The sequence below is a fragment of the Ylistrum balloti genome, unplaced genomic scaffold (genome assembly GCF_031769215.1).
Source record: "Ylistrum balloti isolate Yb309-2 unplaced genomic scaffold, AGI_CSIRO_Ybal_v1 Utg370450, whole genome shotgun sequence".
NCBI lineage: Eukaryota > Metazoa > Mollusca > Bivalvia > Pectinida > Pectinidae > Ylistrum > Ylistrum balloti.
Window position 1 is genome coordinate 39,973 of NW_026782299.1, and position 27,043 is coordinate 67,015.

Sequence of the window (27,043 nt, forward strand, 5' to 3'; positions counted from 1 at the left end):
GACAAACGCAGTCAAGGGTCGAATTGGCCGGTAGCTCTCGATAGCCGGCGGTGTTACCGTCGGAAATGGACTTCCGGTCGAGGTCTCTGATTCCTTCAGGGACCTCAGCGCGCCATGTGGCGTCGTTGGTGGGGGCCGCTTTGACTCCGGACCTGTGCCTTCGGGTATAGGGTCAGGGGCCACAGACTTTTTGTCAGGATTGTCTGTGACTACGGGGATTAGTGACACTCCAGATTTCCTAGTGCAGGGTTTCTCCCCAGGGTTTGGGGCTTCAGGCTAGGAGTCCGGTTTCCGGTCTCCCTTTCCTCCGGGCTCAGGTAATCTGATTTTGAATGACATTTGAACTCAAAGGTAGCTAATGAATTATTAAATACTCTCCTTTATACAGTTGAACCGTACAGTAGCAGAGATCCGGAAAAAATTGTCTTGGATTCAGAAATACAAACGTGGTGTCTTTGTTCTCTGTTTAAGGAGTGTTATCAACATTACAGTAAACTTGCGCTAAGTTTGAAGATCTTATGCAGATTTCACAGAAACCAGATCATCCTCTCCATACCAATTATTGTACGTTTCACCCCTAAACACCATACCAATTATTGTACGTTTTTGAAAAACCATACCAATTATTGTACGTTTCACCCCTAAACACCATACCAATTATTATCTTTAAAAGTGTTACCAAACATACCAAATTGTTTCACCCCCTAAACATACCTATTGACTTTCACCCCCTAAACATACCAATTATTGTACGTTTTACCTCCTAAACATACCAATTATTGTACGTTTCACCTCCTAAACACCATACCAATTATTGTACGTTTCACCTCCTAAACATACCAATTATTGTACGTTTCACCTCCTAAACACCATACCAATTATTGTACGTTTCACCCCCTAAACATACCAATTATTGTACGTTTCACCTCCTAAACACCATACCAATTATTGTACGTTTCACCTCCTAAACACCATACCCTAAACATACCAATTATTGTACGTTTCACCCCCTAAACACCATACCAATTATTGTACGTTTCACCTCCTAAACACCATACCAATTATTGTACGTTTCACCCCCTAAACACCATACCAATTATTGTACGTTTCACCTCCAAAGCATACCAATTATTGTACGTTTCACCCCCTTAACACCATACCAATTATTGTACGTTTCACCCCCTAAACACCATACCAATTATTGTACGTTTCACCTCCTAAACATACCAATTAATGTACGTTTCACCCCCTTAACACCATACCAATTATTGTACGTTTCACCTCCTAAACATACCAATTATTGTACGTTTCACCTCCTAAACACCATACCAATTATTGTACGTTTCACCCCCTAAACACCATACCAATTATTGTACGTTTCACCATACCAATTAACGTTTCACCCCCCATACCAATTACCACCATACCAATTATTGTACGTTTCACCCCCTACCAATTAACACCTCCCATACCAATTATTGTACGTTTCACCTCCTAAACATACCAATTATTGTACGTTTCACCTCCTAAACTCCATACCAATTATTGTACGTTTCACCTCCTAAACACCATACCAATTATTGTACGTTTCACCTCCTAAACATACCAATTATTGTACGTTTCACCTCCTAAACACCATACCAATTATTGTACGTTTCACCTCCTAAACATACCAATTATTGTACGTTTCACCCCCTAAACACCATACCAATTATTGTACGTTTCACCCCCTTAACACCATACCAATTATTGTACGTTTCACCTCCTAAACTCCATACCAATTATTGTACGTTTCACCTCCTAAACATACCAATTATTGTACGTTTCACCTCCTAAACACCATACCAATTATTGTACGTTTCACCCCCTAAACATACCAATTATTGTACGTTTCACCCCCTAAACACCATACCAATTATTGTACGTTTCACCCCCTTAACACCATACCAATTATTGTACGTTTCACCCCCTAAACACCATACCAATTATTGTACGTTTCACCCCCTAAACACCATACCAATTATTGTACGTTTCACCTCCTAAACACCATACCAATTATTGTGTTTCACCCCCTAACACCATACCAATTATTTACGTTTCACCTCCTAAACACCATACCAATTATTGTACGTTTCACCCCCTAAACACCATACCAATTATTGTACGTTTCACCTCCTAAACACCATACCAATTATTGTACGTTTCACCTCCTAAACACCATACCAATTATTGTACGTTTCACCTCCTAAACACCATACCAATTATTGTACGTTTCACCCCCTAAACACCATACCAATTATTGTACGTTTCACCTCCTAAACACCATACCAATTATTGTACGTTTCACCTCCTAAACACCATACCAATTATTGTACGTTTCACCTCCCATACCTGTAACACCATACCAATTATTGTACGTTTCATACCGTTTCCTAAACACCATACCAATTATTGTACGTTTCACCCCTAACACCATACCAAATTACCAATTATTGTACGTTTCACCTCCTAAACACCATACCAATTATTGTACGTTTCACCTCCTAAACACCATACCAATTATTGTACGTTTCACCTCCTAAACACCATACCAATTATTGTACGTTTCACCCCCTAAACACCATACCAATTAATGTACGTTTCACCTCCTAAACATACCAATTATTGTACGTTTCACCCCCTAAACACCATACCAATTATTGTACGTTTCACCTCCTAAACATACCAATTATTGTACGTTTCACCTCCTAAACATACCAATTATTGTACGCTTCACCCCCTAAACACCATACCAATTATTGTACGTTTCACCCCCTTAACACCATACCAATTAATGTACGTTTCACCTCCTAAACACCATACCAATTATTGTACGTTTCACCCCCTAAACACCCTCCTAAACACCATACCAATTATTGTACGTTTCACCACCTTCAATTATTGTACGTTTCACCTCCTAAACACCATACCAATTATTGTACGTTTCACCTCCTAAACATACCAATTATTGTACGTTTCACCCCCTAAACATACCAATTATTGTACGTTTCACCCCCTAAACTCCATACCAATTATTGTACGTTTCACCCCCTAAACATTTCACCTCCTAAACCCATACCAATTATTGTACGTTTCACCCCCTAAACATCATACCAATTATTGTACGTTAAACACCACAATTATTGTACGTTTCACCTCCTAAACACCATACCAATTATTGTACGTTTCACCTCCTAAACATACCAATTATTGTACGTTTCACCTCCTAAACATACCAATTATTGTACGTTTCACCTCCTAAACATACCAATTAATGTACGTTTCACCCCCTAAACACCATACCAATTATTGTACGTTTCACAATTAATGTACGTTTCACCTCCTAACCACCATACCAATTATTGTACATTTTACCCCCTAAACATACCAATTATTGTACGTTTCACCCCCTTAACACCATACCAATTATTGTACGTTTCACCTCCTAAACTCCATACCAATTATTGTACGTTTCACCTCCTAAACTCCATACCAATTAATGTACGTTTCACCCCCTAAACTCCATACCAATTATTGTACGTTTCACCCCCTTAACACCATACCAATTATTGTACGTTTCACCTCCTAAACTCCATACCAATTATTGTACGTTTTACCTCCTAAACATACCAATTATTGTACGTTTCACCTCCTAAGCATACCAATTATTGTACGTTTCACCTCCTAAACACCATACCAATTATTGTACGTTTCACCCCCTAAACACCATACCAATTATTGTACGTTTCACCTCCTAAACACCATACCAATTATTGTACGTTTCACCCCCTAAATAACCATACCAATTATTGTACGTTTCACCTCCTACACATACCAATTAATGTACGTTTCACCCCCTAAACACCATACCAATTATTGTACGTTTCACCCCCTAAACACCATACCAATTATTGTACGTTTCACCTCCTAAACACCATACCAATTATTGTACGTTTCACCCCCTAAACACCATACCAATTATTGTACGTTTCACCCCCTAAACTCCATACCAATTATTGTACGTTTCACCCCCTAAACATACCAATTATTGTACGTTTCACCTCCTAAACACCATACCAATTATTGTACGTTTCACCTCCTAAACATACCAATTATTGTACGTTTCACCCCCTTAACACCATACCAATTATTGTACGTTTCAACCCCTAAACACCATACCAATTAATGTACGTTTCACCCCCTAAACTCCATACCAATTATTGTACGTTTCACCAGTATTGGGAAGGCCCGTAAATCATACCAATTATATGTCGTTGCACACAGCCATTGGTATACAAAACATCTTCTTCACTACCAATTATGAATGTACCTGTGTAGCTGACGGTACAGGTAAGAAGCTAGAAAACTTGATCCGCCCTCGATCAGATGGAGACACACAAAGCCACATCCTTCCATCACTGCTATTGGGGAAATTTATCATTTAAACTGACAGTGAATAATTTAAGATCCATATGATTACCTACGCCACGACAGAAAACATTAAAAAGATTTGACGTACAACGAGGAAGGGCAATAGGATAGGAGCGTATCGCGAGGAGTTCATGAACATTTCATCCCGATTTGACAAAAACCACGCGTGGACTAAGTGCGACATCTTAGCTGGTTGAGTACAGATGACCAGATCACTCTCAGGAATAACAATAGCTGGTAAATACGATTTCTGTCATGGTATGACGTCAGTGACTGACGCTCCATCCATCAAGTCGTAGGTCCTGTTTATAAAATTTGTACAACCACACAAGGCGTTGTTCGTGTTATCGACAACTTACTAACGAAAGGTGAAAAGTCTGGTGGTATAACGACAATCTTATTACTGAAGGGAACACATTTTCAGTTTTAACCATGACGCGCCAATATAGTTTTCAGACCGGTGTGCGGAATACTTTCCATATTGTGGATTACGTACTATTTGGTGCCTTACTATGTATATGTGCTGGAATCGGGCTATTTTACGCCATCAAAGACCGAAAGAGAAGAAACACAAAAGAGTACCTTTTGGCGGGAGGGAACATGAACGCCATCCCCGTGGCCTTGTCCCTCCTGGCCAGTTTCATGTCCGCCATTACGTTACTAGGGACGCCAGCCGAGATGTACAACTACACGACTATATACTGGTGGATTGGACTTGGCTACTTCTTCACCATCGCTCTTGCCGCTCACATATATATCCCTGTTTTCTTTCGCCTGAGGATTACCAGTGCATACCAGGCAAGTATTTTCCATAAATAACTTAATATTTCCCGTGCTACTATACACTAAACAAAAAAAATAAGATAAAACTACTTTATTATGTGATTAATTAATTAATCCCTTCATAATTCCTTACCAATCATGTACGAATAAAGTAATTGATCGATTCTGATAAAACTGCAGTCATGGTCCATTATAAAACTTTGCGTTCAGTCGATTTTATTCGACTGTAAAGGACGTTGGGGTCAATTTCAAAGGTAACACCATTAGTAACGAGTATGGCCACCGTTTGCGAAGTAAATAGCATTGCAGCGTCGTCGCATGGAACTCGTAAACCGGCGGATAATTCGAGGAGAGATGTTGTTCCATTCAGCGACCAAGGCTTGGTCTAGCTCCTGCAAGTTTGACGGCTGATTTTGACGTACTCTCACGCGTCGCCCAAGAACGTCCCAGACATGCTCAATCGGTGACAAATCAGATGATTTAGATGGCCAATCTAACAACAGTACGCTATTATGCTGCAAGAACGTTCTGCTGACGCGACTGGTGTGCGCTGGTGCGTTATCCTGTTGAAAAATGGCGCCAACGCCATGGCGTCTTAAGAATGGCAGAACCATTGGTCTTAAAATTTCGTCCCGATATCGAATGCCGGTTAAATTGCCATTTAACACAACAAGCCTGGTACGAGTCCCCCCACAAATACCACCCCAAACCATTACACTTCCGCCGCCAAAGCGGTCCCGTTCTGCGACGCAGCAGTTCGCAAAACGCTCCCCTCGTCGCCTCCACACGCTGCGCCTTCCGTCACCGTGTTGCAGACAAAACCTTGACTCATCTGAAAACGGAACATTGTTCCATTGTCGTAAGGCCCAACGACGGTGAACACGGGTCCAGTTACGCCGATTATTACGGTGACGTCGCAACAAATTGGGTCCAGTTTAGGGACGCCGCGCTTTCAATTGGTAGGCCCTCAACCTGTTGCGGACTGTTTGGGGAGACACACGACGCCCAAACAATGTCCTTGTAGTCTCTACTGCGGTTACGAATCGATTGCGCAAGTGTATCAATCGTATACGACGGTCATCTCTGGCGGTCGTTTTACGGGGTCGGCCGCTTCGGGGACGATCGGATGTTGACCCAGTTTGGTTTAAACGACTTACCAACTGGCAAATTGTCTTAACACTGCAACCAAAATGCCGTGCAACTCGACGGCGAGACTCCCCAGTCTGGATCATGCCTACAGCCCTTTCTCTCTGTACTTGTGACAGCCGGGGCATAATGATAAAGTTGATAGATAGCAAGATTCGGTGATTTCTAAGTCCCAAAGATCTAAGGAACAGTTGTCAGTTTGAATGTTTATGAAATTCAAGCGAAGATACAAGTTAGTCGAAGAAAACCTCGTGCAGCTCTTTCGCTAATACAGACTTTCACGCTTGAATGATTTTGGTAACCCCCTTGGATTTTGTAATGTAAAACATTACCATTTTCTAATATTGCACAAACGTCATTTTGTTTTCACTCATTTACAGGTATTCGCCAAGGAAACATGTTAACCTTTCTTTTTTTGTCGAGTATATTAGACAAGTATCGTTTTCAAGAATTGGATTCCGTCACAGTGTAACCAATCAGTATTCATTACTCACTCCAGCTCCCTGAACCGAGCTGCCAAAAAGGACCAGGTAACTTATCAAAAAAAAAAATTAAATGTCGATCAATAATGATGCAAATCAGCGGATCAAGGACATTTGCGAATTTCCTGTCTTTTGGAAACTGTGTAATATATTGTAAATTCGACCCGTCAATGACACTTCTAATAGTTCATACTCTTGTGTATCAAGGACGCGTGTCAATTTCCTGTCTTTTAGACACTGTAATATCGTGTTACGTTTGACCCTCTTTACAGTTCAGACTCTGGGGTACCCGGTTATTTACAATACGACATAACACATTGCAGTATGAAGTAGAGTGAAGTTAGTGGAAACCTTTTGTTACATACATATATCGACATTACATAAGACAAAAGTAACAGCTGTTTTCAATGTATAATTAATCTTCTTGATGATAACATCATTGACTTTAATTTTTATTTCATGTGCCAATCAAATGTGACTATATTAAGACATTTCAGTATAAAACGATGTGTGCTTATCGACTCGTGTTGTACCAGATAGGTCTGTGCTCAATAACTTCTGTGTATAAATACGTATCACAGATAGACAAGCTATGTGCTCAATAATTTCTGTGTATAAATACGTATCCCAGATAGACCAGCTATGTGCTCAATAACTTTTGTGTATTAATAGGTATTACAGATAGACAACCTATGTGCTCAACAACTTTTGTGTATTAATAGGTAACATAGATAGACAAGCTCTGTGCTCAATAACTTCTGTGTATTAATAGGTATCATAGATAGGCAAGCTCTGTGCTCAATAACTTTTGTGTATTAATAGGTATCATAGATAGACAAGCTCTGTGCTCAATAACTTTTGTGTATTAATAGGTATCATAGATAGACAAGCTCTGTGCTCAATCACTTTTGTGTATTAATAGGTACCATAGATAGACAAGCTCTGTGCTCAATCAACGGAGAAAAATAGTGTTGTATTTCAACCTGGTTATTTCGGGAAGGATACAGCCTTCGTTACTTGATGTTTACTTACCCAACTACAAGACCTGCTGATAAACGGGTGATTTTGTCCCTATTCACAAGAAGGTCGTATGTTGCTGTCCTTCCTGGTTCACTTGGTCGAGGTCTTTCAAAAATGCATAAGATTTTTATCAACATTTTAGAATGACGAACTCCAAGGTAGTCACGTCAACATCAGATAGCTGAACAGGGTCCGTCTTAAGGGGACCAGAATGACACCCAAGGGGTCCTATTTTGATCTATCGTTAATCGTATATCTTATAACCATGTTTTTCGTTAATTTGGTTTTCTGTCAATAATAATTAGTTAAGTCCTGTAGGATCAGAAATCTCGACATGATTCTGTGATAACGTTGTGAACGGTAAACCAGATACCGTATGCATCAATGAAAACTGGTGTGAATAGAGGAATCGATTATTTTTATCTGTGATGATGAATGATGAGGGTATTAATTAAAAACTGTGATGATGAACGATGAAGATATCAATTAAAAACTCTGTGATGATGAAGATATCAATTAAAAACTCTGTGAGGATGAAGATATCAATTAAAAACTCTGTGATGATGAATGATGACGATATCAATTAAAAATTCTGTGATGATGAACGATAACGATATCAATTAAAAACTCTGTGATGATGAAGATATCAATTAAAAACTGTGATGATGAATAATGAAGATATCAATTAAAAACTGTGATGATGAATGATGAAGATATCAATAAAAAACTCTGTGATGATGAATGATGAAGATATCAATTAAAAACTCTGTGATATTGAACGATGAAGATGTCAATTAAAAACTCTGTGATGATGAAGATATCAATTAAAAACTCTGTGAGGATTAAGATATCAATTAAAAACTCTGTGATGATGAATGATGACGATATCAATTAAAAATTCTGTGATGATGAACGATAACGATATCAATTAAAAACTCTGTGATGATGAAGATATCAATTAAAAACTGTGATGATGAATAATGAAGATATCAATTAAAAACTGTGATGATGAATGATGAAGATATCAATAAAAAACTCTGTGATGATGAATGATGAAGATATCAATTAAAAACTCTGTGATATTGAACGATGAAGATGTCAATTAAAAACTCTGTGATGATGAACGATGACGATATCAATTAAAAACTCTGTGATGATGAACGATGAAGGTATAATTAAAAACTCTGTGATGATGAACGATGAAGGTATAATTAAAAACTCTGTGATGATGAACGATGAAGATATAATTTAAAACGCTATTGATTTTTTATCTGACCTTTATTTAGTATAGTAATCCGGCAGTAATCTGCATAATCTTTATTCCAGTCTAACTATATTGTTTATGATAATCGTGTATTTTATCTAGGTTGGGAATGCCGTGTCACGTGATCTTATCTAATTCTCTTTAATTCACAACCTAGATTTTCTAGAACTTTTCCAGAATGTTTTATCACAGACAAAATGGAGACGTAACAAACAAATCACAGAAAACAAAGGTCACAGCCAGTGAATGATAAAATATAACGAGGACTGGGAAAGTATATATAAAAAAACAGACAGAATGCAGTATCTACTGAAACTTTTCATAAAAATCGTCTGTCTTTTGTAGTACTTGGGTAAACGTTTATCTACATATGCCTTCTGTCTTTTGCAGTACCTGGGTATACGGTTTGGCCTGGTGACACGGACCATTGCCTCAATTATCTACATTATACAAATGGTAAATATGTAAGATGAAATAGATGCTAATATCTCTTAATTCCTGAACTATTTTTAACCCCAAAAACACAATGAACAATGTCAGCTGATTTTATATCCAGTAACCACATCAATGATAGTATCATCATTTGTCCACTAGTATTACGTTATGATGTTTGGTGGTTCTGTTGTTACTGACTTGGTTTCCACTTTGAGGAAATTACATTAACGGGACGAAAGCAGAAAATAGAACTCGCGTGCTTCTACATTTTGTTTTTTCCACATTTCCCCTTATTTTCCTGATATTGAGATGTCTGTTTAAATCATAAGTCAGTTCTGAGTTGGGCGGGTTAGCTTCATTTTCTGTCGCAAACATTTAGGTAACTTATACTGCGAGTATTAGGTTGATTCACTTCCTGATTTGTCAATCACTTCTGTACATGATCACAACCATCTCGTGACGTCGTAACCTTTTTACCTCAACAAGATGACAAGGGGATAACACGAGAAGGTCGTAATCAGCCAAAATACGATTGTACAGTAATAAACATCATCATTTGTGTACATGTTCTGTACATGTCCATTGTGCTGTAACACACACAATCATTTGTGTACATGTTTTGTACATGTCCATTGTGCTGTAACACACACAATCATTTGTGTACATGTTCTGTACATGTCCATTGTGCTGTAACACACACAATCACTTGTTTACATGTTCTGTACATGTCCATTGTGCTGTAACACACACAATCATTTGTTTACATGTTATGTACATGTCCATTGTGCTGTAACACACACAATCATTTGTGTACATGTTCTGTACATGTCCATTGTGCTGTAACACACACCATCATTTGTGTACATGTTCTGTACATGTCCATTGTGCTGTAACACACACAATCATTTGTGTACAGGTTCTGTACATGTCCATTGTGCTGTAACACACACCATCATTTGTGTACATGTTCTGTACATGTCCTTTGTGCTGTAACACACAATCATTTGTGTACAGGTTCTGTACATGTCCATTTTGCTGTAACACACACAATCATTTGTGTACATGTTCTGTACATGTCCTTTGTGCTGTAACACACAATCATTTGTGTACATGTTCTGTACATGTCCATTGTGCTGTAACACACAATCATTTGTGTACATGTTCTGTACATGTATATTGTGCTGTAACACACACCATCATTTGTGTACATGTTCTGTATATGTCCATTGTGCTGTAACACACACAATCATTTGTGTACATGTTCTGTACATGTCCATTGTGCTGTAACACACACAATCATTTGTATACATGTTCTGTACATGTCCATTGTGCTGTAACACACACCATCATTTGTGTACATGTTCTGTACATGTCCATTGTGCTGTAACACACACAATCATTTGTGTACATGTTCTGTACATGTCCATTGTGCTGTAACACACACCATCATTTGTGTACATGTTCTGTACATGTCCATTGTGCTGTAACACACAATCATTTGTGTACAGGTTCTGTACATGTCCATTGTGCTGTAACACACACAATCATTTGTGTATATGTTCTGTACATGTCCTTTGTGCTGTAACACACAATCATTTGTGTACATGTTCTGTACATGTCCATTGTGCTGTAACACACACAATCATTTGTGTACATGTTCTGTACATGTCCATTGTGCTGTAACACACACCATCATTTGTGTACATGTTCTGCATATGTCCATTGTGCTGTAACACACACAATCATTTGTGTACATGTTCTGTACATGTCCATTGTGCTGTAACACACACCATCATTTGTGTACATGTTCTGTATATGTCCATTGTGCTGTAACACACACAATCATTTGTGTACATGTTCTGTACATGTCCATTGTGCTGTAACACACACAATCATTTGTGTACATGTTCTGTACATGTCCATTGTGCTGTAACACACACAATCATTTGTGTACATGTTCTGTACATGTCCATTGTGCTGTAACACACACAATCATTTGTGTACATGTTCTGTACATGTCCATTGTTCTGTAACACACACAATCATTTGTGTACATGTTCTGTACATGTCCATTGTTCTGTAACACACACAATCATTTGTGTACATGTTCTGTACATGTCCATTGTGCTGTAACACACACAATCATTTGTGTACATGTTCTGTACATGTCCATTGTTCTGTAACACACACAATCATTTGTGTACATGTTCTGTACATGTCCATTGTGCTGTAACACACAATCATTTGTGTACATGTTCTGTACATGTCCTTTGTGCTGTAACACACACCATCATTTGTGTACATGTTCTGTATATGTCCATTGTGCTGTAACACACACAATCATTTGTGTACATGTTCTGTACATGTCCATTGTGCTGTAACACACACCATCATTTGTGTACATGTTCTGTACATGTCCATTGTGCTGTAACACACACAATCATTTGTGTACATGTTCTGTACATGTCAATTGTGCTGTAACACACAATCATTGGTTAACAGGTTCTGTACATGTCCATTGTGCTGTAACACACACAATCATTTGTGTACATGTTCTGTACATGTCCATTGTGCTGTAACACACAATCATTTGTGTACAGGTTCTGTACATGTCCATTGTGCTGTAACACACACAATCATTTGTGTACATGTTCTGTACATGTCCATTGTGCTGTAACACACACAATCATTTGTGTGCATGTTCTGTACATGTCCATTGTTCTGTAACACACACAATCATTTGTGTACATGTTCTGTACATGTCCATTGTGCTGTAACACACAATCATTTGTGTACAGGTTCTGTACATGTCCATTGTGGCGTAACACACACAATCATTTGTGTACATGTTCTGTACATGTCCATTGTGCTGTAACACACACAATCATTTGTGTATATGTTCTGTACATGTCCTTTGTGCTGTAACACACAATCATTTGTGTACATGTTCTGTACATGTCCATTGTGCTGTAACACACAATCATTTGTGTACATGTTCTGTACATGTCCATTGTGGCGTAACACACACAATCATTTGTGTACATGTTCTGTACATGTCCATTGTGCTGTAACACACACAATCATTTGTGTATATGTTCTGTACATGTCCTTTGTGCTGTAACACACAATCATTTGTGTACATGTTCTGTACATGTCCATTGTGCTGTAACACACACCATCATTTGTGTACATGTTCTGTACATGTCCATTGTGCTGTAACACACACAATCATTTGTGTACATGTTCTGTACATGTCCATTGTGCTGTAACACACACCATCATTTGTGTACATGTTCTGTACATGTCCATTGTGCTGTAACACACACAATCATTTGTGTACATGTTCTGTACATGTCCGTTGTTCTGTAACACACACAATCATTTGTGTACATGTTCTGTACATGTCCATTGTGCTGTAACACACAATCATTTGTGTACATGTTCTGTACATGTCCATTGTGCTGTAACACACACAATCATTTGTGTACATGTTCTGTACATGTCCATTGTGCTGTAACACACACCATTATTTGTGTACATGTTCTGTACATGTCCATTGTGCTGTAACACACACCATTATTTGTATACATGTTCTGTACATGTCCATTGTTCTGTAACACACACAATCATTTGTGTACATGTTCTGTACATGTCCATTGTGCTGTAACACACAATCATTTGTGTACATGTTCTGTACATGTCCATTGTGCTGTAACACACACAATCATTTGTGTACATGTTCTGTACATGTCCATTGTGCTGTAACACACACCATTATTTGTATACATGTTCTGTACATGTCCATTGTGCTGTAACACACACCATTATTTGTATACATGTTCTGTACATGTCCATTGTGCTGTAACACACACCATTATTTGTATACATGTTCTGTACATGTCCATTGTGCTGTAACACACACCATTATTTGTTAACAGGTTCTGTACATGTCCATTGTACTCTACGCACCGTCTTTGGCTATCAACGCGGGTATGTATATCACGTATTAAATGTTTAACAATCAATAAAAATTAAAACTTTTAAATATTATATAAGTTTTTTTAAATCCATACCATCAGTAGGTGATAAAACTATCATGTGCTATCCTTCAATATAATACAAAACTATATAATATACGCCTGAAGACATTAATGACACGCCTTCATACGTAATGGTTTAACGGTCAACAAATTGACATCATACATTGGTAACTGTCAAATGCCATATGTCAATTCTTTTTTTCCGTTTCCATAGTGACGGACTTCAGCTTGTGGGGCGCCATCTGGGCCGTGGGACTTGTTTGTATTTTCTACACTACAATGGTGAGTACGGGAAACAAGCTGACCGTTCTTACTGGGGAGTGATGCAAAAACAGTATTGATGATTATTTGTTGCCAGCCAGTTGTTATTGAACCTACATGTAGTGATGTTGGAGATACTTTTATAAGGGAATCTCGGCTGCTCAGTCCGATGATTGTGTGAGATGTATGAACTATCTACTAATGTCAAACTGTAGAGATCTTACTTACTTGTTACTTCATGTACAAGTTACTTTTATTGTTTATTTGTATTAACATTTGATACCAAACATTCAGGCAAAACGCGGAACAAAAACTGTTTATACACACGCTCTTTTATACTCTCAATCTTTTCTGTTGATTAGGGTGGGATGAAGGCTGTGCTTTGGACTGACACTTTCCAAGTATCCATGATGATCGCTGGCCTGCTCGCTGTCCTTATCCAGGGCTCGATAGAAGTAGGGGGGTTCGCCAAGGCTTGGGAAATATCTCGTGCTAGTGGGAGAATTTGGTTTACTGAGTAAGTGAAACTATCGGAAGGTTGGTCAAAACTAGAAAATATAACGATAGTGTAAGTACACGGCTGTCAGGATGGTCAAGGTCAGAGAATACACAGTGTATGTACACGGCTGCCAGGATGGTCAAGGTCAGAGAATACATAGTGTAAGTACACGGCTGTCAGGATGGTCAAAGTCAGAGAATACATAGTGTAAGTACACGGCTGTCAGGATGGTCAAGGTCAGAGAATACACAGTGTATGTACACGGCTGTCTGGATGGTCAAGGTCAGAGAATACACAGTGTATGTACACGGCTGTCAGGATGGTCAAGGTCAGAGAATACACAGTGTAAGTACACGGCTGTCAGGATGGTCAAGGTCAGAGAATACACAGTGTAAGTACACGGCTGTCAGGATGGCCAAGGTCAGATAATACATAGTGTAGGTACACGGCTGTCAGGATGGTCAAAGTCAGATAATACATAGTGTAGGTACACGGCTGTCAGGATTGTCAAGGTCAGAGAATACATAGTGTAGGTACACGGCTGTCAGGATGGCCAAGGTCAGATAATACATAGTGTAGGTACACGGCTGTCAGGATGGTCAAAGTCAGATAATACACAGTGTATGTACACGGCTGTCAGGATGGTCAAGGTCAGATAATACATAGTGTAGGTACACGGCTGTCAGGATTGTAGGAAGGAAACAGTGCTACACTATACAAGGTAAAACGGTATTGCCACGTTGAGAAAACATATCGGGTTGCAAAATGTGAAGAACATGAGCTATCTGAAGTGGATGGTTTCAAGCTTCTTATCCTTGTCGGTTTTTCTCAGGGAGCTGGAAAAGGACCTATCTGTAATATTGTGTTGTTGTCCATGGGCAAAACTTTCCCCAAACGGCATTCGACGGGACTCCCTATGTTTTTAGTTGAATAGCAACTAGCCACTACGAAGATTCCTCGCCTCAGATATTGACCCTGGCTGTCCGTGGGGCGATAGACCCGGCAAACAAAGGGTTGTCATTGAATGTATTTCACATTCTTATCAAGTATAATTACATTTACTATAATGTAAGTTATCGATAGTGAGGGGAAATATCTACAGAATATCACTTGTTTTATAGCAATAAGGAAAGAATAAATTATAACAGTGATCTGGTAAGTGTCGATATTTCACCCTAAATATATTCAGCAGACCAATTTGGTTGTTCTAGCTTTGATCCGGATCCGATCGTCCGCCACAGTTTCTGGACATGTGTGTTTGGAGGCGCCTTCACGTGGTTGTCCGTATATGGCGGTAACCAGGCTCAGATTCAGCGCGCGATCACGTGCCCTACTTTGAGGAAGGCACAATAGTAAGTATAAGTATATTTTGATGCTAGATTTTAAAACATAAACAGATATCTACATGAGAAATAATTCTCAACGATGCATCATTTTTATGGCACCGGATCGAAAGTTCGGGGGATATTGTTTTTAGCTGTTTGTTTGTCTGTTTGTATGTTAAAACCTTTAACAATGCTCATAAATATTACACCGTAAGAGGTAGGGCTTTCATATTTGACAAATGTATTCCTTGTGAAAAGACCTTTATGTTTGACCAAGTCATCTTAATTTTGTTGTTACCGCAGGGGTATAGTGATACATAAACACAACTTAATATAATATAATTAGGCGGTGACCACGTTGACATCACATACTTTTCATTTCAGTAAATATCTAAAATTGTAACAAGATAGATGTTTTTATCAATGTTTCATCATCACCCACACCTGGCAAATTAAAATAAGTTTATTTTGTTATTTGTCCCTGCCTTACATTAACTTCCCGTCACTATGTCTGTATTACCTGTGTTGTCCCGTCACTATGTCTGTATTACCTGTGTTGTCCCGTCACTATGTCTGTATTACCTGTGTTGTCCCGTCACTGTGACTGTACTACCTGTGTTGTCCCGTCACTGTGTCTGTACTACCTGTGTTGTCCCGTCACTGTGTCTGTACTACCTGTGTTGTCCCGTCACTGTGTCTGTACTACCTGTGTTGTCCCGTCACTATGTCTGTATTACCTGTGTTGTCCCGTCACTATGTCTGTATTACCTGTGTTGTCCCGTCACTGTGACTGTACTACCTGTGTTGTCCCGTCACTGTGTCTGTACTACCTGTGTTGTCCCGTCACTGTGTCTGTACTACCTGTGTTGTCCCGTCACTGTGTCTGTACTACCTGTGTTGTCCCGTCATTTTGTCCATGCCCTACATTAACTTCACCGATCTATGCAATATCAAGGAGGATAGCTTAATAGACAGGCTTGATAATAGAATTTATAGTATTTAAATTAGGCTTTGATGAATGAAGACAGCGAGTTCAAAATGGTATTGATTTTCATAAGTCATCAACCACGTATAATTGTGTGGTGGATCTAGAATTGTAATATGTATATTGTCTATACTTACAGTGCCTACTGGTTTAACTTCCCGGGTCTCTGTATAATACTCATCCTCTGCTGTCTCATTGGAACCGTTATATATGCTTTTTATGAAACATGTGATCCAAAATCATTCGGACTAATCAGCGCTTCAGATCAGGTAAGAATAATCGTTGTTTCAGATCAGGGAAGGCTGGCTTGCTCGGAATAACGTTGTTTCAGATCAGGTAAGGCTGACTTGTTCGGAATAAAGTTGTTTCAGATCAGGTAAGACTGACTTGCTCGGAAAAGTCCTTGTTTTAGATCAGGTAAGACTGACTTGCTTGGAATAACGTTTTTTCAGATCTGGTAAGGCTGACTTGCTCGGAATAACGTTGTATCAGATCAGGTTAGGCTGACTTGCTCGGACGCATGAGCGCTTCCAATCTGGTAAGACTTAATCACTCGCATCAGATCAGGTAGAACTACCTCCCTTGGATTCATCAGTGCTTCACATCAGGTAAAACAGTCTCGTTTGAATCGCCATCATTTCAGATTAGGTAAGACAGCCTCTCTTGGAATCGCCATCACTTGAGGTCAGGTAAAACAGTCTCGTTTGAATCGCCATCATTTCAGATTAGGTAAGACAGCCTCTCTTGGAATCGCCATCACTTGAGGTCAGGTAAAACAGTCTCGTTTGAATCGCCATCATTTCGGATTAGCTAAGACAGCCTCTCTCGGAATCGCCATCACTTGAGGTCAGGTAAAACAGTCTCGCTCGGAATCGCCATCATTTCAGGTCAGGTAAGACAGCCTCGCTCGGAATCGCCATCATTTCAGGTCAGGTAAGACAGCCTCGCTCGGAATCGCCATCACTTGAGGTCAGGTAAGACAGCCTCGCTCGGAATCGCCATCATTTCAGGTCAGGTAAAACAGTCTCGTTTGAATCGCCATCATTTCAGATTAGGTAAGACAGCCTCTCTCGGAATCGCCACCATTTCAGGTCAGGTAAGACAGCCTCGCTCGGAATCGCCATCATTTCAGGTCAGGTAAGACAGCCTCGCTCGGAATCGCCATCACTTGAGGTCAGGTAAGACAGCCTCGCTCGGAATCGCCATCATTTCAGGTCAGGTAAAACAGTCTCGTTTGAATCGCCATCATTTCAGATTAGGTAAGACAGCCTCTCTCGGAATCGCCATCACTTGAGGTCAGGTAAAACAGTCTCGTTTGAATCGCCATCATTTCAGATTAGGTAAGACAGCCTCTCTCGGAATCGCCATCACTTGTGGTCAGGTAAAACAGTCTCGTTTGAATCGCCATCATTTCGGATTAGCTAAGACAGCCTCTCTCGGAATCGCCATCACTTGAGGTCAGGTAAAACAGTCTCGTTTGAATCGCCATCATTTCGGATTAGGTAAGACAGCCTCTCTCGGAATCGCCATCACTTGAGGTCAGGTAAGACAGCCTCGCTCGGAATCGCCATCATTTCAGGTCAGGTAAGACAGCCTCGCTCGGAATCGCCATCATTTCAGGTCAGGTAAGACAGCCTCGCTCGGAATCGCCATCACTTGAGGTCAGGTAAGACAGCCTCGCTCGGAATCGCCATCATTTCAGGTCAGGTAAGACATCCTCGCTCGGAATCGCCATTACTTTAGTTCAAGTGAGACAGCCTCGCTCGGAATCGCCATCATTTCAGGTCAGGTGAGACAGCCTCGCCAGTGGTCAAGATTTCGGACATTGTCTGTATTGTAATCATAAAACACTATACCTCTTACACCTGACAGTCAATATCTAATGTTGATTCTATGTTTTGTGCTACAGTTACTTCCCCTCTTTGTGATGGATGTTCTTGGTCATATACCGGGTATTCCTGGTCTGTTCGTGTCCTGTCTCTTCAGTGGAGCACTCAGGTAAACTACACGTGCCTTGTAAACCTTGTCACCTAAAATACAGTTTTATCAAAAGAGTTGTGTGCTGTGTTTTGTAATCAGAGATATAAAAAAAACTTATTGTTGACCACCAAACTCATAGTCAACCTCAAAAATGATTTCATCCTCAGTATGTCTTAATTACGTATTTTTATTTTGTTCTCTGTATGTTTTAATGACCGTTTTCACGGTCGGACGAAGATGTGGAAGTGGTATTGATGATAGAAATAACACATTGTCGAGTTGTTGGTAAGATAAATAACCTTAACTGATATTCAGAATGATGGAAATACAGCGACTTATGTTTCCTCAGGTAAATTGGAACATATAGTTCTGACACGCCAGAACAGCTTTAATATAAACATCTAAACCCACGTCTTTTACAGCACGCTGTCTTCCGGTTTAAACTCCATAGCCGCAGTCATACTGGAGGATTGTGTAAAATTGTTCTGTTTTAAAGAGTTGTCCGAACTTAAAGCTACGTTTGCTTCAAAAATCATCGGTAAGTATTACAAGATGTTCGTTTATATTTTCTTAAAGTAATAACTAATTCCAAACAGAAGAATGGAAATGTTACCTGACATGTATATAGGAAATGATGACATGTGGAACGTTTTACAAGATATCAACTACACTTGTCTTTAACAGCTATCCTATTTGGATTTATCTGCATCGGATTAACCTATGTAGCTTCACTACTTGGAGGTGTCCTACAGGTGAGTCCATGGCATTCCGAGATGTCCTACAGGTGAGTCCATGGCATTCCGAGATGTCCTACAGGTGAGTCCATGGCATTCCGAGATGTCCTACAGGTGAGTCCATGGCATTCCGAGATGTCCTACAGGTGAGTCCATGGCATTCCGAGATGTCCTACAGGTGAGTCCATGGCATTCCGAGGTTTCCTACAGGTGAGTCCATGGCATTCCGAGATGTCCTACAGGTGAGTCCATGGCATTCCGAGATGTCCTACAGGTGAGTCCATGGCATTCCGAGGTGTCCAACAGCTATTCTTTTTTCTGTTTCCTATGCCTACCTTTTTATGCAGTAAATTTGCTTTTCCTGTGACGACTAGGTGAAATGATCAGGTTAAAATGATTGTTTCTTGTGACTATGAGATAAAATTATCGTTTCATTTGACAACAGAGTAAAATTGTCCGGGTAAAATGAACATTTCTTTTGGCGAAAGGGTAAAATTATCCGGGTAAAATGATCGTTTCTTTTGGCGAAAGGGTAAAATTATCCGGGTAAAATGATCGTTTCTTTTGGCGACAGAGTAAAATTGTTCGGGTAAAATGATCGTTTCTTTAGGCGACAGAGTAAAATTGTCCGGGTAAAATGATCGTTTCTTTTGGCGACAGAGTAAAATTGTCCGGGTAAAATGATCGTTTCTTTAGGCGACAGGGTAAAATTGTCCGGGTAAAATGAACGTTTCTTATGGCGACAGGGTAAAATTGTCCGGGTAAAATGATCGTTTCTTTTGGCGAAAGGGTAAAATTGTCCGGGTAAAATGATCGTTTCTTTTGGAGAAAGGGTAAAATTGTCCGGGTAAAATGATCGTTTCTTTTGGCGAAAGGGTAAAATTGTCCGGGTAAAATGATCGTTTCTTTTGGCGACAGGGTAAAATTGTCCGGGTAAAATGATCGTTTGTTTTGGCGACAGGGTAAAATTGTCCGGGTAAAATGATCGTTTCTTTTGGCGACAGGGTAAAATTGTCCGGGTAAAATGATCGTTTCTTTTGGCGACTAGTTGGTTAACGTTTTCCTCTGGGTAGAAAGTCATGTTTAAATTTCTTTTTCCTGTCCTGACTTGTGCGGTTAAAGCAGGGTAAGTTTAATTGTCTTCTGACGACTTCAGAGGTAAATATGTATAATTGTTATAGCATTGTAGACTTAGTGAACCTATAAGATGTTATGTGTTAGTATACAGGGATAACATTCTGAAACATACACTGTACTAAGTGTCTGATAAACAGTACTTACTGGACAAATCTGCTGTAATTGTAGGCAGCGTTGGCGCTGTTTGGTGTGATTGGAGGACCGTTACTAGGCGTGTTTACACTCGGAATGTTGTTTCCTTGGGCGAATCAGAAGGTAATATGTACGTGTGGAACTGATAAATGCGGATAAAAGGATATGATTATGTAACTCCTCTTATTCAATGAAGTGTTTGCATTTTTCGGGCCGATCTGAAATCCAACTTGGCCCCGCGACGACCGTTTTAAAAAGAATGCCTATATTTATAAAATCGCTCTACAGTGAATTGTAATGACTCTGTTTACCTGAATCTTTGTAAAAGGGAACAAACTGCATTTTATCAAAATATACTTACACTCAAGCTTGTACCAAAACTGATTCGTGGGATGTGACGTCACGAAAATGATACTCTTTTTCTATCAGTGTATTTAATTTACTCTATTAGTTTTAGTAAAATATTTCGTACGTATCAGGAAATCAAAATATGAATTACATTGTAGCACAACTCGAGTGACCATACTGCTTTATTACTTTCAGGGAGCCATTACAGGTATGGTTACCAGCTTGGCGTTTATGTTATGGATCAGTATTGGTTACCAGATCCAAAAACCCAAAGTATCCACTTTCTCGGTGACCAATGTGACCGGATGTAACTGGAACCTGACTACCACCGCAGCCAGCGTCACTTCCGCTATCGTCACAACAACGGAAGTAGCTGTAACGACACCAGCGGACACCAGCACGTAAGTATAGGTGCCCTGTTGTTTTGGTCAGTCTGTTATATGAAATAAGTTTTACTAATAATTATCTAATGTGTATTTTTCATGAATAAAGGGGCGAGCTCTCGCTCCATGTTTCGTAGATTAAGCTGATTACATCTGTTGGTTTTCCTTCGGCTGCTAAAAATGATAAAACTGGCCTCTGTGTCCTGTGATTAGTTAATAAACTTTTGTGTTTTTGTTAAAGAGGCGTTTTACGATAAACCTTGGGTTATGAGTTGATCTCTTTCCACTTTTAAAAATCTACAGGGATTTGCTGATCAGGCTATATTCGCTGTCTTACCTGTGGTACAGTGCCACCGCCATGATCTTTGTCATCGGTCTGGGTCTCATCGTCAGCTTCATAACAGGTACGATTGTCTCAAAATAACAGTGTAATCGACATCACAGGTACGATTGTCTCAAAATAACAGTGTAATCGACATCACAGGTATGATTGTCTCAAAAACATAAAGTAATAAAAATCACAGGTACGATTGTCTCAAAAACAGAATAATAAAAGTCATAGGTACGGTTGTCTCAAAAGCAGAGTAATAAAAATCACAGGTACGATTGTCTCAAAATAACAGGGTAATCGACATCACAGGTACGATTGTCTCAAAATAACAGGGTAATCAACGTCACTGTAACGATTGTCTCGTATGGCGTTCTCACTGTTGTAGAGCGAGTGATCAACGTCACTGTAACGATTGTCTCGTATGGCGTTCTCACTGTTGTAGAGCGAGTGATCAACGTCACTGTAACGATTGTCTCGTATGGCGTTCTCACTGTTGTAGAGCGAGTGATCAACATCACTGTTACGATTGTCTCGTATGGCGTTCTCACTCCTGTAGAGCGAGTGATCAACATCACTGTAACGATTGTCTCGTATGGCGTTCTCACTCTTGTAGAGCGAGTGATCAACGTCACTGTAACGATTGTCTCGTATGGCGTTCTCACTGTTGTAGAGCGAGTGATCAACACCACTGTAGCGATTGTCTCGTATGGCGTTCTCACTGTTGTAGAGCGAGTGATCAACGTCACTGTAACGATTGTCTCGTATGGCGTTCTCACTGTTGTAGAGCGAGTGATCAACGTCACTGTAACGATTGTCTCGTATGGCGTTCTCACTGTTGTAGAGCAAGTGATCAACGTCACTGTAACGATTGTCTCGTATGGCGTTTTCACTGTTGTAGAGCGAGTGATCAACGTCACTGTAACGATTGTCTCGTATTTCATTCTCACTGTTATTCAATGAGTCATCAACATCCACTTCTTTAGGTCGGACTGATCCCAAGTCCCTCGACCCGAGACTAATCTGTCCTATATTTGATGTGTTGATGCCGTTCCTTCCCGAGAGATGGAGGAGACGTCTGTGGTTTGGTGTCCGTCACGATCAGGTTATTCTTCTCCTTTCACTTTTTAATGTTTGAACTCCTATTACATCGTTAAAATTTTATACACATATATTAAGAATCAATTGTTTTTGGATTTGGAATTTCCGTTTACCGCTTACCGTCTTTTTATTGATTGGCAGGTTGTTGATGATGAGCCTGCCAATGATTTGGAATTTTCTGTGAACAAGGAAAATGTTAGACAGATGTACCAGGCAGAAAATGGCGTCAACAACCAAGCATATGTCCCTTCCGGTGACGACAAAAATTCTCACCCTCCATTTACACATCTCTAATCATTCAATCAAGGATTTAGAATTCTTTGGAGTATATCATAAAACGACAGAAATCCAAGTATTTTAATCGTCATAATATAATTAAAGCGATACTGTATAAAATAGTCTATGTCATTTTAACTTTTTCTGAATTCTGATAATACTCAGAGATCACTGTTTTGTTGTTTACATTGGTTACCGGGTTTACGAAATGTGTAAACTCAGTTTATTCGTGGTGTAAGCCATTAGAACATTATGTAAGTACATGTAATATGTTAATATGAATATAAAGAATATAAAAGAAGATGTACATTTCACATCTATGTAGCTATTATTTCTGTAGGGTTTTTTTTACAAACTTTGTAAAGATAATCTTACGGATTGATAAGTTTATTGATCAGGTCGGGTCAGGACGATATATCAAATTTCTAAATCTAAGTTCTACATAAATAAAGCACGTGGTTTGTAGCTGTTTCTAATGAAATAGTATTTATATAACAAAATGACCCAACAGGTTAAACTTTTAAATTTATTATCCTAGGAACATCAGGATCTGGCTATGTGACAAATATCAACTAGATTAGTGGTTCAATAGTTTGTGTTTACTAATGTACCAACATATGGTTGGACCCGTTGGAATGATTGGAGGACCGCATAAGTCAAGTTTTGCCAATTAAGATATGTAAGGAAGAACAATGGTTTTAATAGGTCATGAAAGATCATACGAAAGATTTTACAAAAGACATATAAGTGCTTTTTCTATACACTTGTGCGTCTTTATTTTTTTTTTATACAAATTTAGAGTTAGATACGGTAGAGCCAAACAATCAACTGCATCATATAGCTGTTTCATCCTTCGCAAACAAGTCACTATAGCTCTAGGTACTGAAGGTGGCTAAGTCCAGCGGTCTAGCGAAACGATCCAGTTTCTGGAAACTAGTGATTATCACTTAACTATCTAGGATATCCCTTGAGTGTTCTGAATGGACGGATACTTTTGGTGTATGACTCGTCAAATACACGTATCTCGCCATGCAACTGTCGCCAGACTTCATCAAACATCCTCAAGTTGTCAGATTTCAGTTAGTCGGTCACTCATCTGGCAGCGATATCAGACAACGAATCCCTAAAAATTAGTTTTAAAACACTTTCACGTGACGTATGCGATTCAACCTAAAGAGTGAGTTAGATCATTTTCTACTGACTTACTTGTGTGCTGTCCTTATCGTTATCAAGCCACCATTTTCGCGTTTGAAATGGAAATTGATTTACTGATTTTTACGAGCGGATCAACGCCGAGTTTTCACCACTTTTGACATATTTATAAAGGTGTGTGGACAATTTCCGTTTTCTCGAGTCAAATGTCGGTCACATTAAGATCACTTTATCACAACATCGAAGTTAAATCGCGTACATGCCATAAAAAGTTGTTTTTGAAGCGAAGACGTCTGATTTCACTGTCAGATGACTGAAAAAGAGATGACGATGCTTTATGAAGTAAGTCGACATTCGAAGGTGTATGATATATTACAAATCCTGAAATGATGTTTGTAAAAATGAATTGGATTAGTCAATCACACTTGAGAAGGCTGCAAAATCGATCAAAAGTAAAAAAAAAAAAAAAAAAAACTAAAAAAAAACCCTGTCCTATACACAAAAGTAAGGTGTGATATATATATATATCGCCCAAAGGTAGATAATGTTAAAAAAAACAATTTCGCTTTTAAATGTTTGTTATGAAATATTATCAAATGAATTTGCAGAAAGTATTAAGTTTATTCCTGAAGGCATGTTTAGTGGAGAAAAAATTGACAACTCCACGGCATTTTAGTTAAGGCTGAACATAAAAATACTATTTGAGAAAGCTTTCGATTCTATGTATATCATAGAGTTTTCTTGAGAAGGTTTTTTGACAATTTTAATGTTGGCTATTTTGTGAAAAGAGATAATTTCACTTTAACTAAGACTGCTTAATTGAGTGTTACTCAGCATTGCTTTTCTCAGACCATTTTGTCTAGTGGTAGAGGTTGTTGTCAAGGCGATTCAATATTTTTTTCATAATTTGCGTTTAAATTTTGTGTGAATGCTGAGAAATGAAAATGAAATCAAGGTATTTAAACTTGGAATTTTTTCTTTGAATGTATTTAAATATATTACTTTTGTATCACTTATATTAATCAGAGACCATTTTGTTTAAGGAGATCACCAAGTCTAGACAGGCAACAATAAATTTGTGCCACTTTGTCGTTTACTTGTGTGTGTGTGTGTGTGTGTGTGTGTGATATTGTTTAGGAGTGCAATAGAATCTAGTAAGCTTCATTATTTTGTAACAAACACATTACTATTGTTATGTCTAGATTTAGTTTTGATGCTTAAGGACACCTTCTTTTAGATTCTTTGTAAAATTGAAATTTTCTTGGTTGAAAAGATGAAGAATAAGAAAAGTTGAATGAGAAAAAAATATATAATGAATGGAAGTTATCTTTTCAACCATACAAGTGTTCTTCTTTATAATGATACTTGTCCCAGCAAATGTTGGACGAGAACCAGTCGCTATTTCACAATGATCTACCAATAAATGTTTATCTATAGTTTTTGTTTATTGAAAATATGTGAAGTCAGACTGTATGTAAACATTTACAAACAAGTACATAACAGCTTACATTTTTTTCTCAATTTCTTAAAACCATCTAATCGATAAGAATAGGAATCCATGGGAAAAGTCCCCTACGATCTTTAACTGCACTGGTTCACCTGGTGGCAGACGGAGGAGTTACGGCATCCCAGATCAGATGTTTTAGATGCAGCCAAGAAAAAAGGTGACAAATGAGTCAAGAACGATGGGAGAAAAGTGAGTGCCCCGACAAAGGTATGCCGACATTGTCAGAACATAATGGAATTACGAGGAAATATGTTGTGGGCGCACTGAACAAAGGAAGTTATCAGTCAGCAAATATTACACGTGTAAGTCTCACAGATGGAATCACGTGCATGTAAATGGATATAGGTAATGTACATGTATTACCTAGGTCACCAGTCGAACGTACAATGTACACACAACAGCCTAGATAATCTTCTAAATGTATCGTTTATAGAAAGGCGTGACGTACTTTGAAAAACGCATGACGATGACAAGGTTATTTTTATATCATTATCATAATTATTTTACACATTCCAAACTTCAACGGATAAGGCATTGATTTTATGAATTTTCCTAGATAAACTTGTTCATTACAATATATATAATATCGCTTATTTCAACAGTGATTTATGTTGTTAAACGTGACATTTCAGTAAATTCAAAAAGTATTTCTGTTGAATTTAGCACTTGCTTCTATACGGCTGTTTTCTGTCTCTGCCGAACACAGCAAAAATGTATGTGGTAGATGTATTCCGACATTACAGTGAATATAGAACTAGCGTGATATATCCAGGAGCGTTTTTCATTGGTAGCGCCAGTCAGAAATCGCTTGTGACGTCAGGAACTAGTGTGATATATCCAGGAGCGTTTTTCATTGGTAGCGCCAGTCAGAAATCGCTTGTGACGTCAGAGTAAGGACAACCACTTGGACATGGCAAAGCTAAATGGCTTCCACCGTTTGAAGTTCTCCACAGTTTGACTTTAAAATCAGTAAAATTTTCGTAATGTGAAAACATATAAGATTTTATGAAATGAAAATACATTTAAGATTCTATATTTGTCCTACTTCGCTGTCTCTTTATTTTTCTGTTATGACCATCTGTATTCATCCTGTGATAGAGTATATCCATCTTATTTACAGGGGGCTTTTTCCTGTTCAGAGACGTTACCTAACGAACTTATTTACAGTATACAGTACCTTGTGTACGGCTCGACAAAACATGTGTACACTATTCATGTCTTCAGTGATTAGATTGCTGCCGTGTATGTCAAACGC

General features: G+C 38.8%; 1 protein-coding gene across 1 annotated transcript; it reads left to right on the forward strand.

Moving 5' to 3' along the window:
• Positions 1 to 4,307: 4,307 nt before the first annotated feature.
• Positions 4,308 to 25,717, forward strand: LOC132554922 (sodium-coupled monocarboxylate transporter 2-like). The gene is made up of 16 exons (XM_060219252.1): positions 4,308 to 4,389; positions 4,895 to 5,268; positions 9,556 to 9,621; positions 13,539 to 13,590; positions 13,855 to 13,922; positions 14,264 to 14,418; positions 15,612 to 15,752; positions 16,850 to 16,979; positions 18,620 to 18,708; positions 19,113 to 19,228; positions 19,375 to 19,442; positions 20,730 to 20,816; positions 21,237 to 21,442; positions 21,728 to 21,828; positions 22,739 to 22,857; positions 22,995 to 25,717. The coding sequence occupies exons 1-16, from the start codon at positions 4,308 to 4,310 to the stop codon at positions 23,145 to 23,147; spliced, it is 2,007 nt and encodes a 668-aa protein (XP_060075235.1). The 3' UTR covers positions 23,148 to 25,717.
• Positions 25,718 to 27,043: the final 1,326 nt, after the last annotated feature.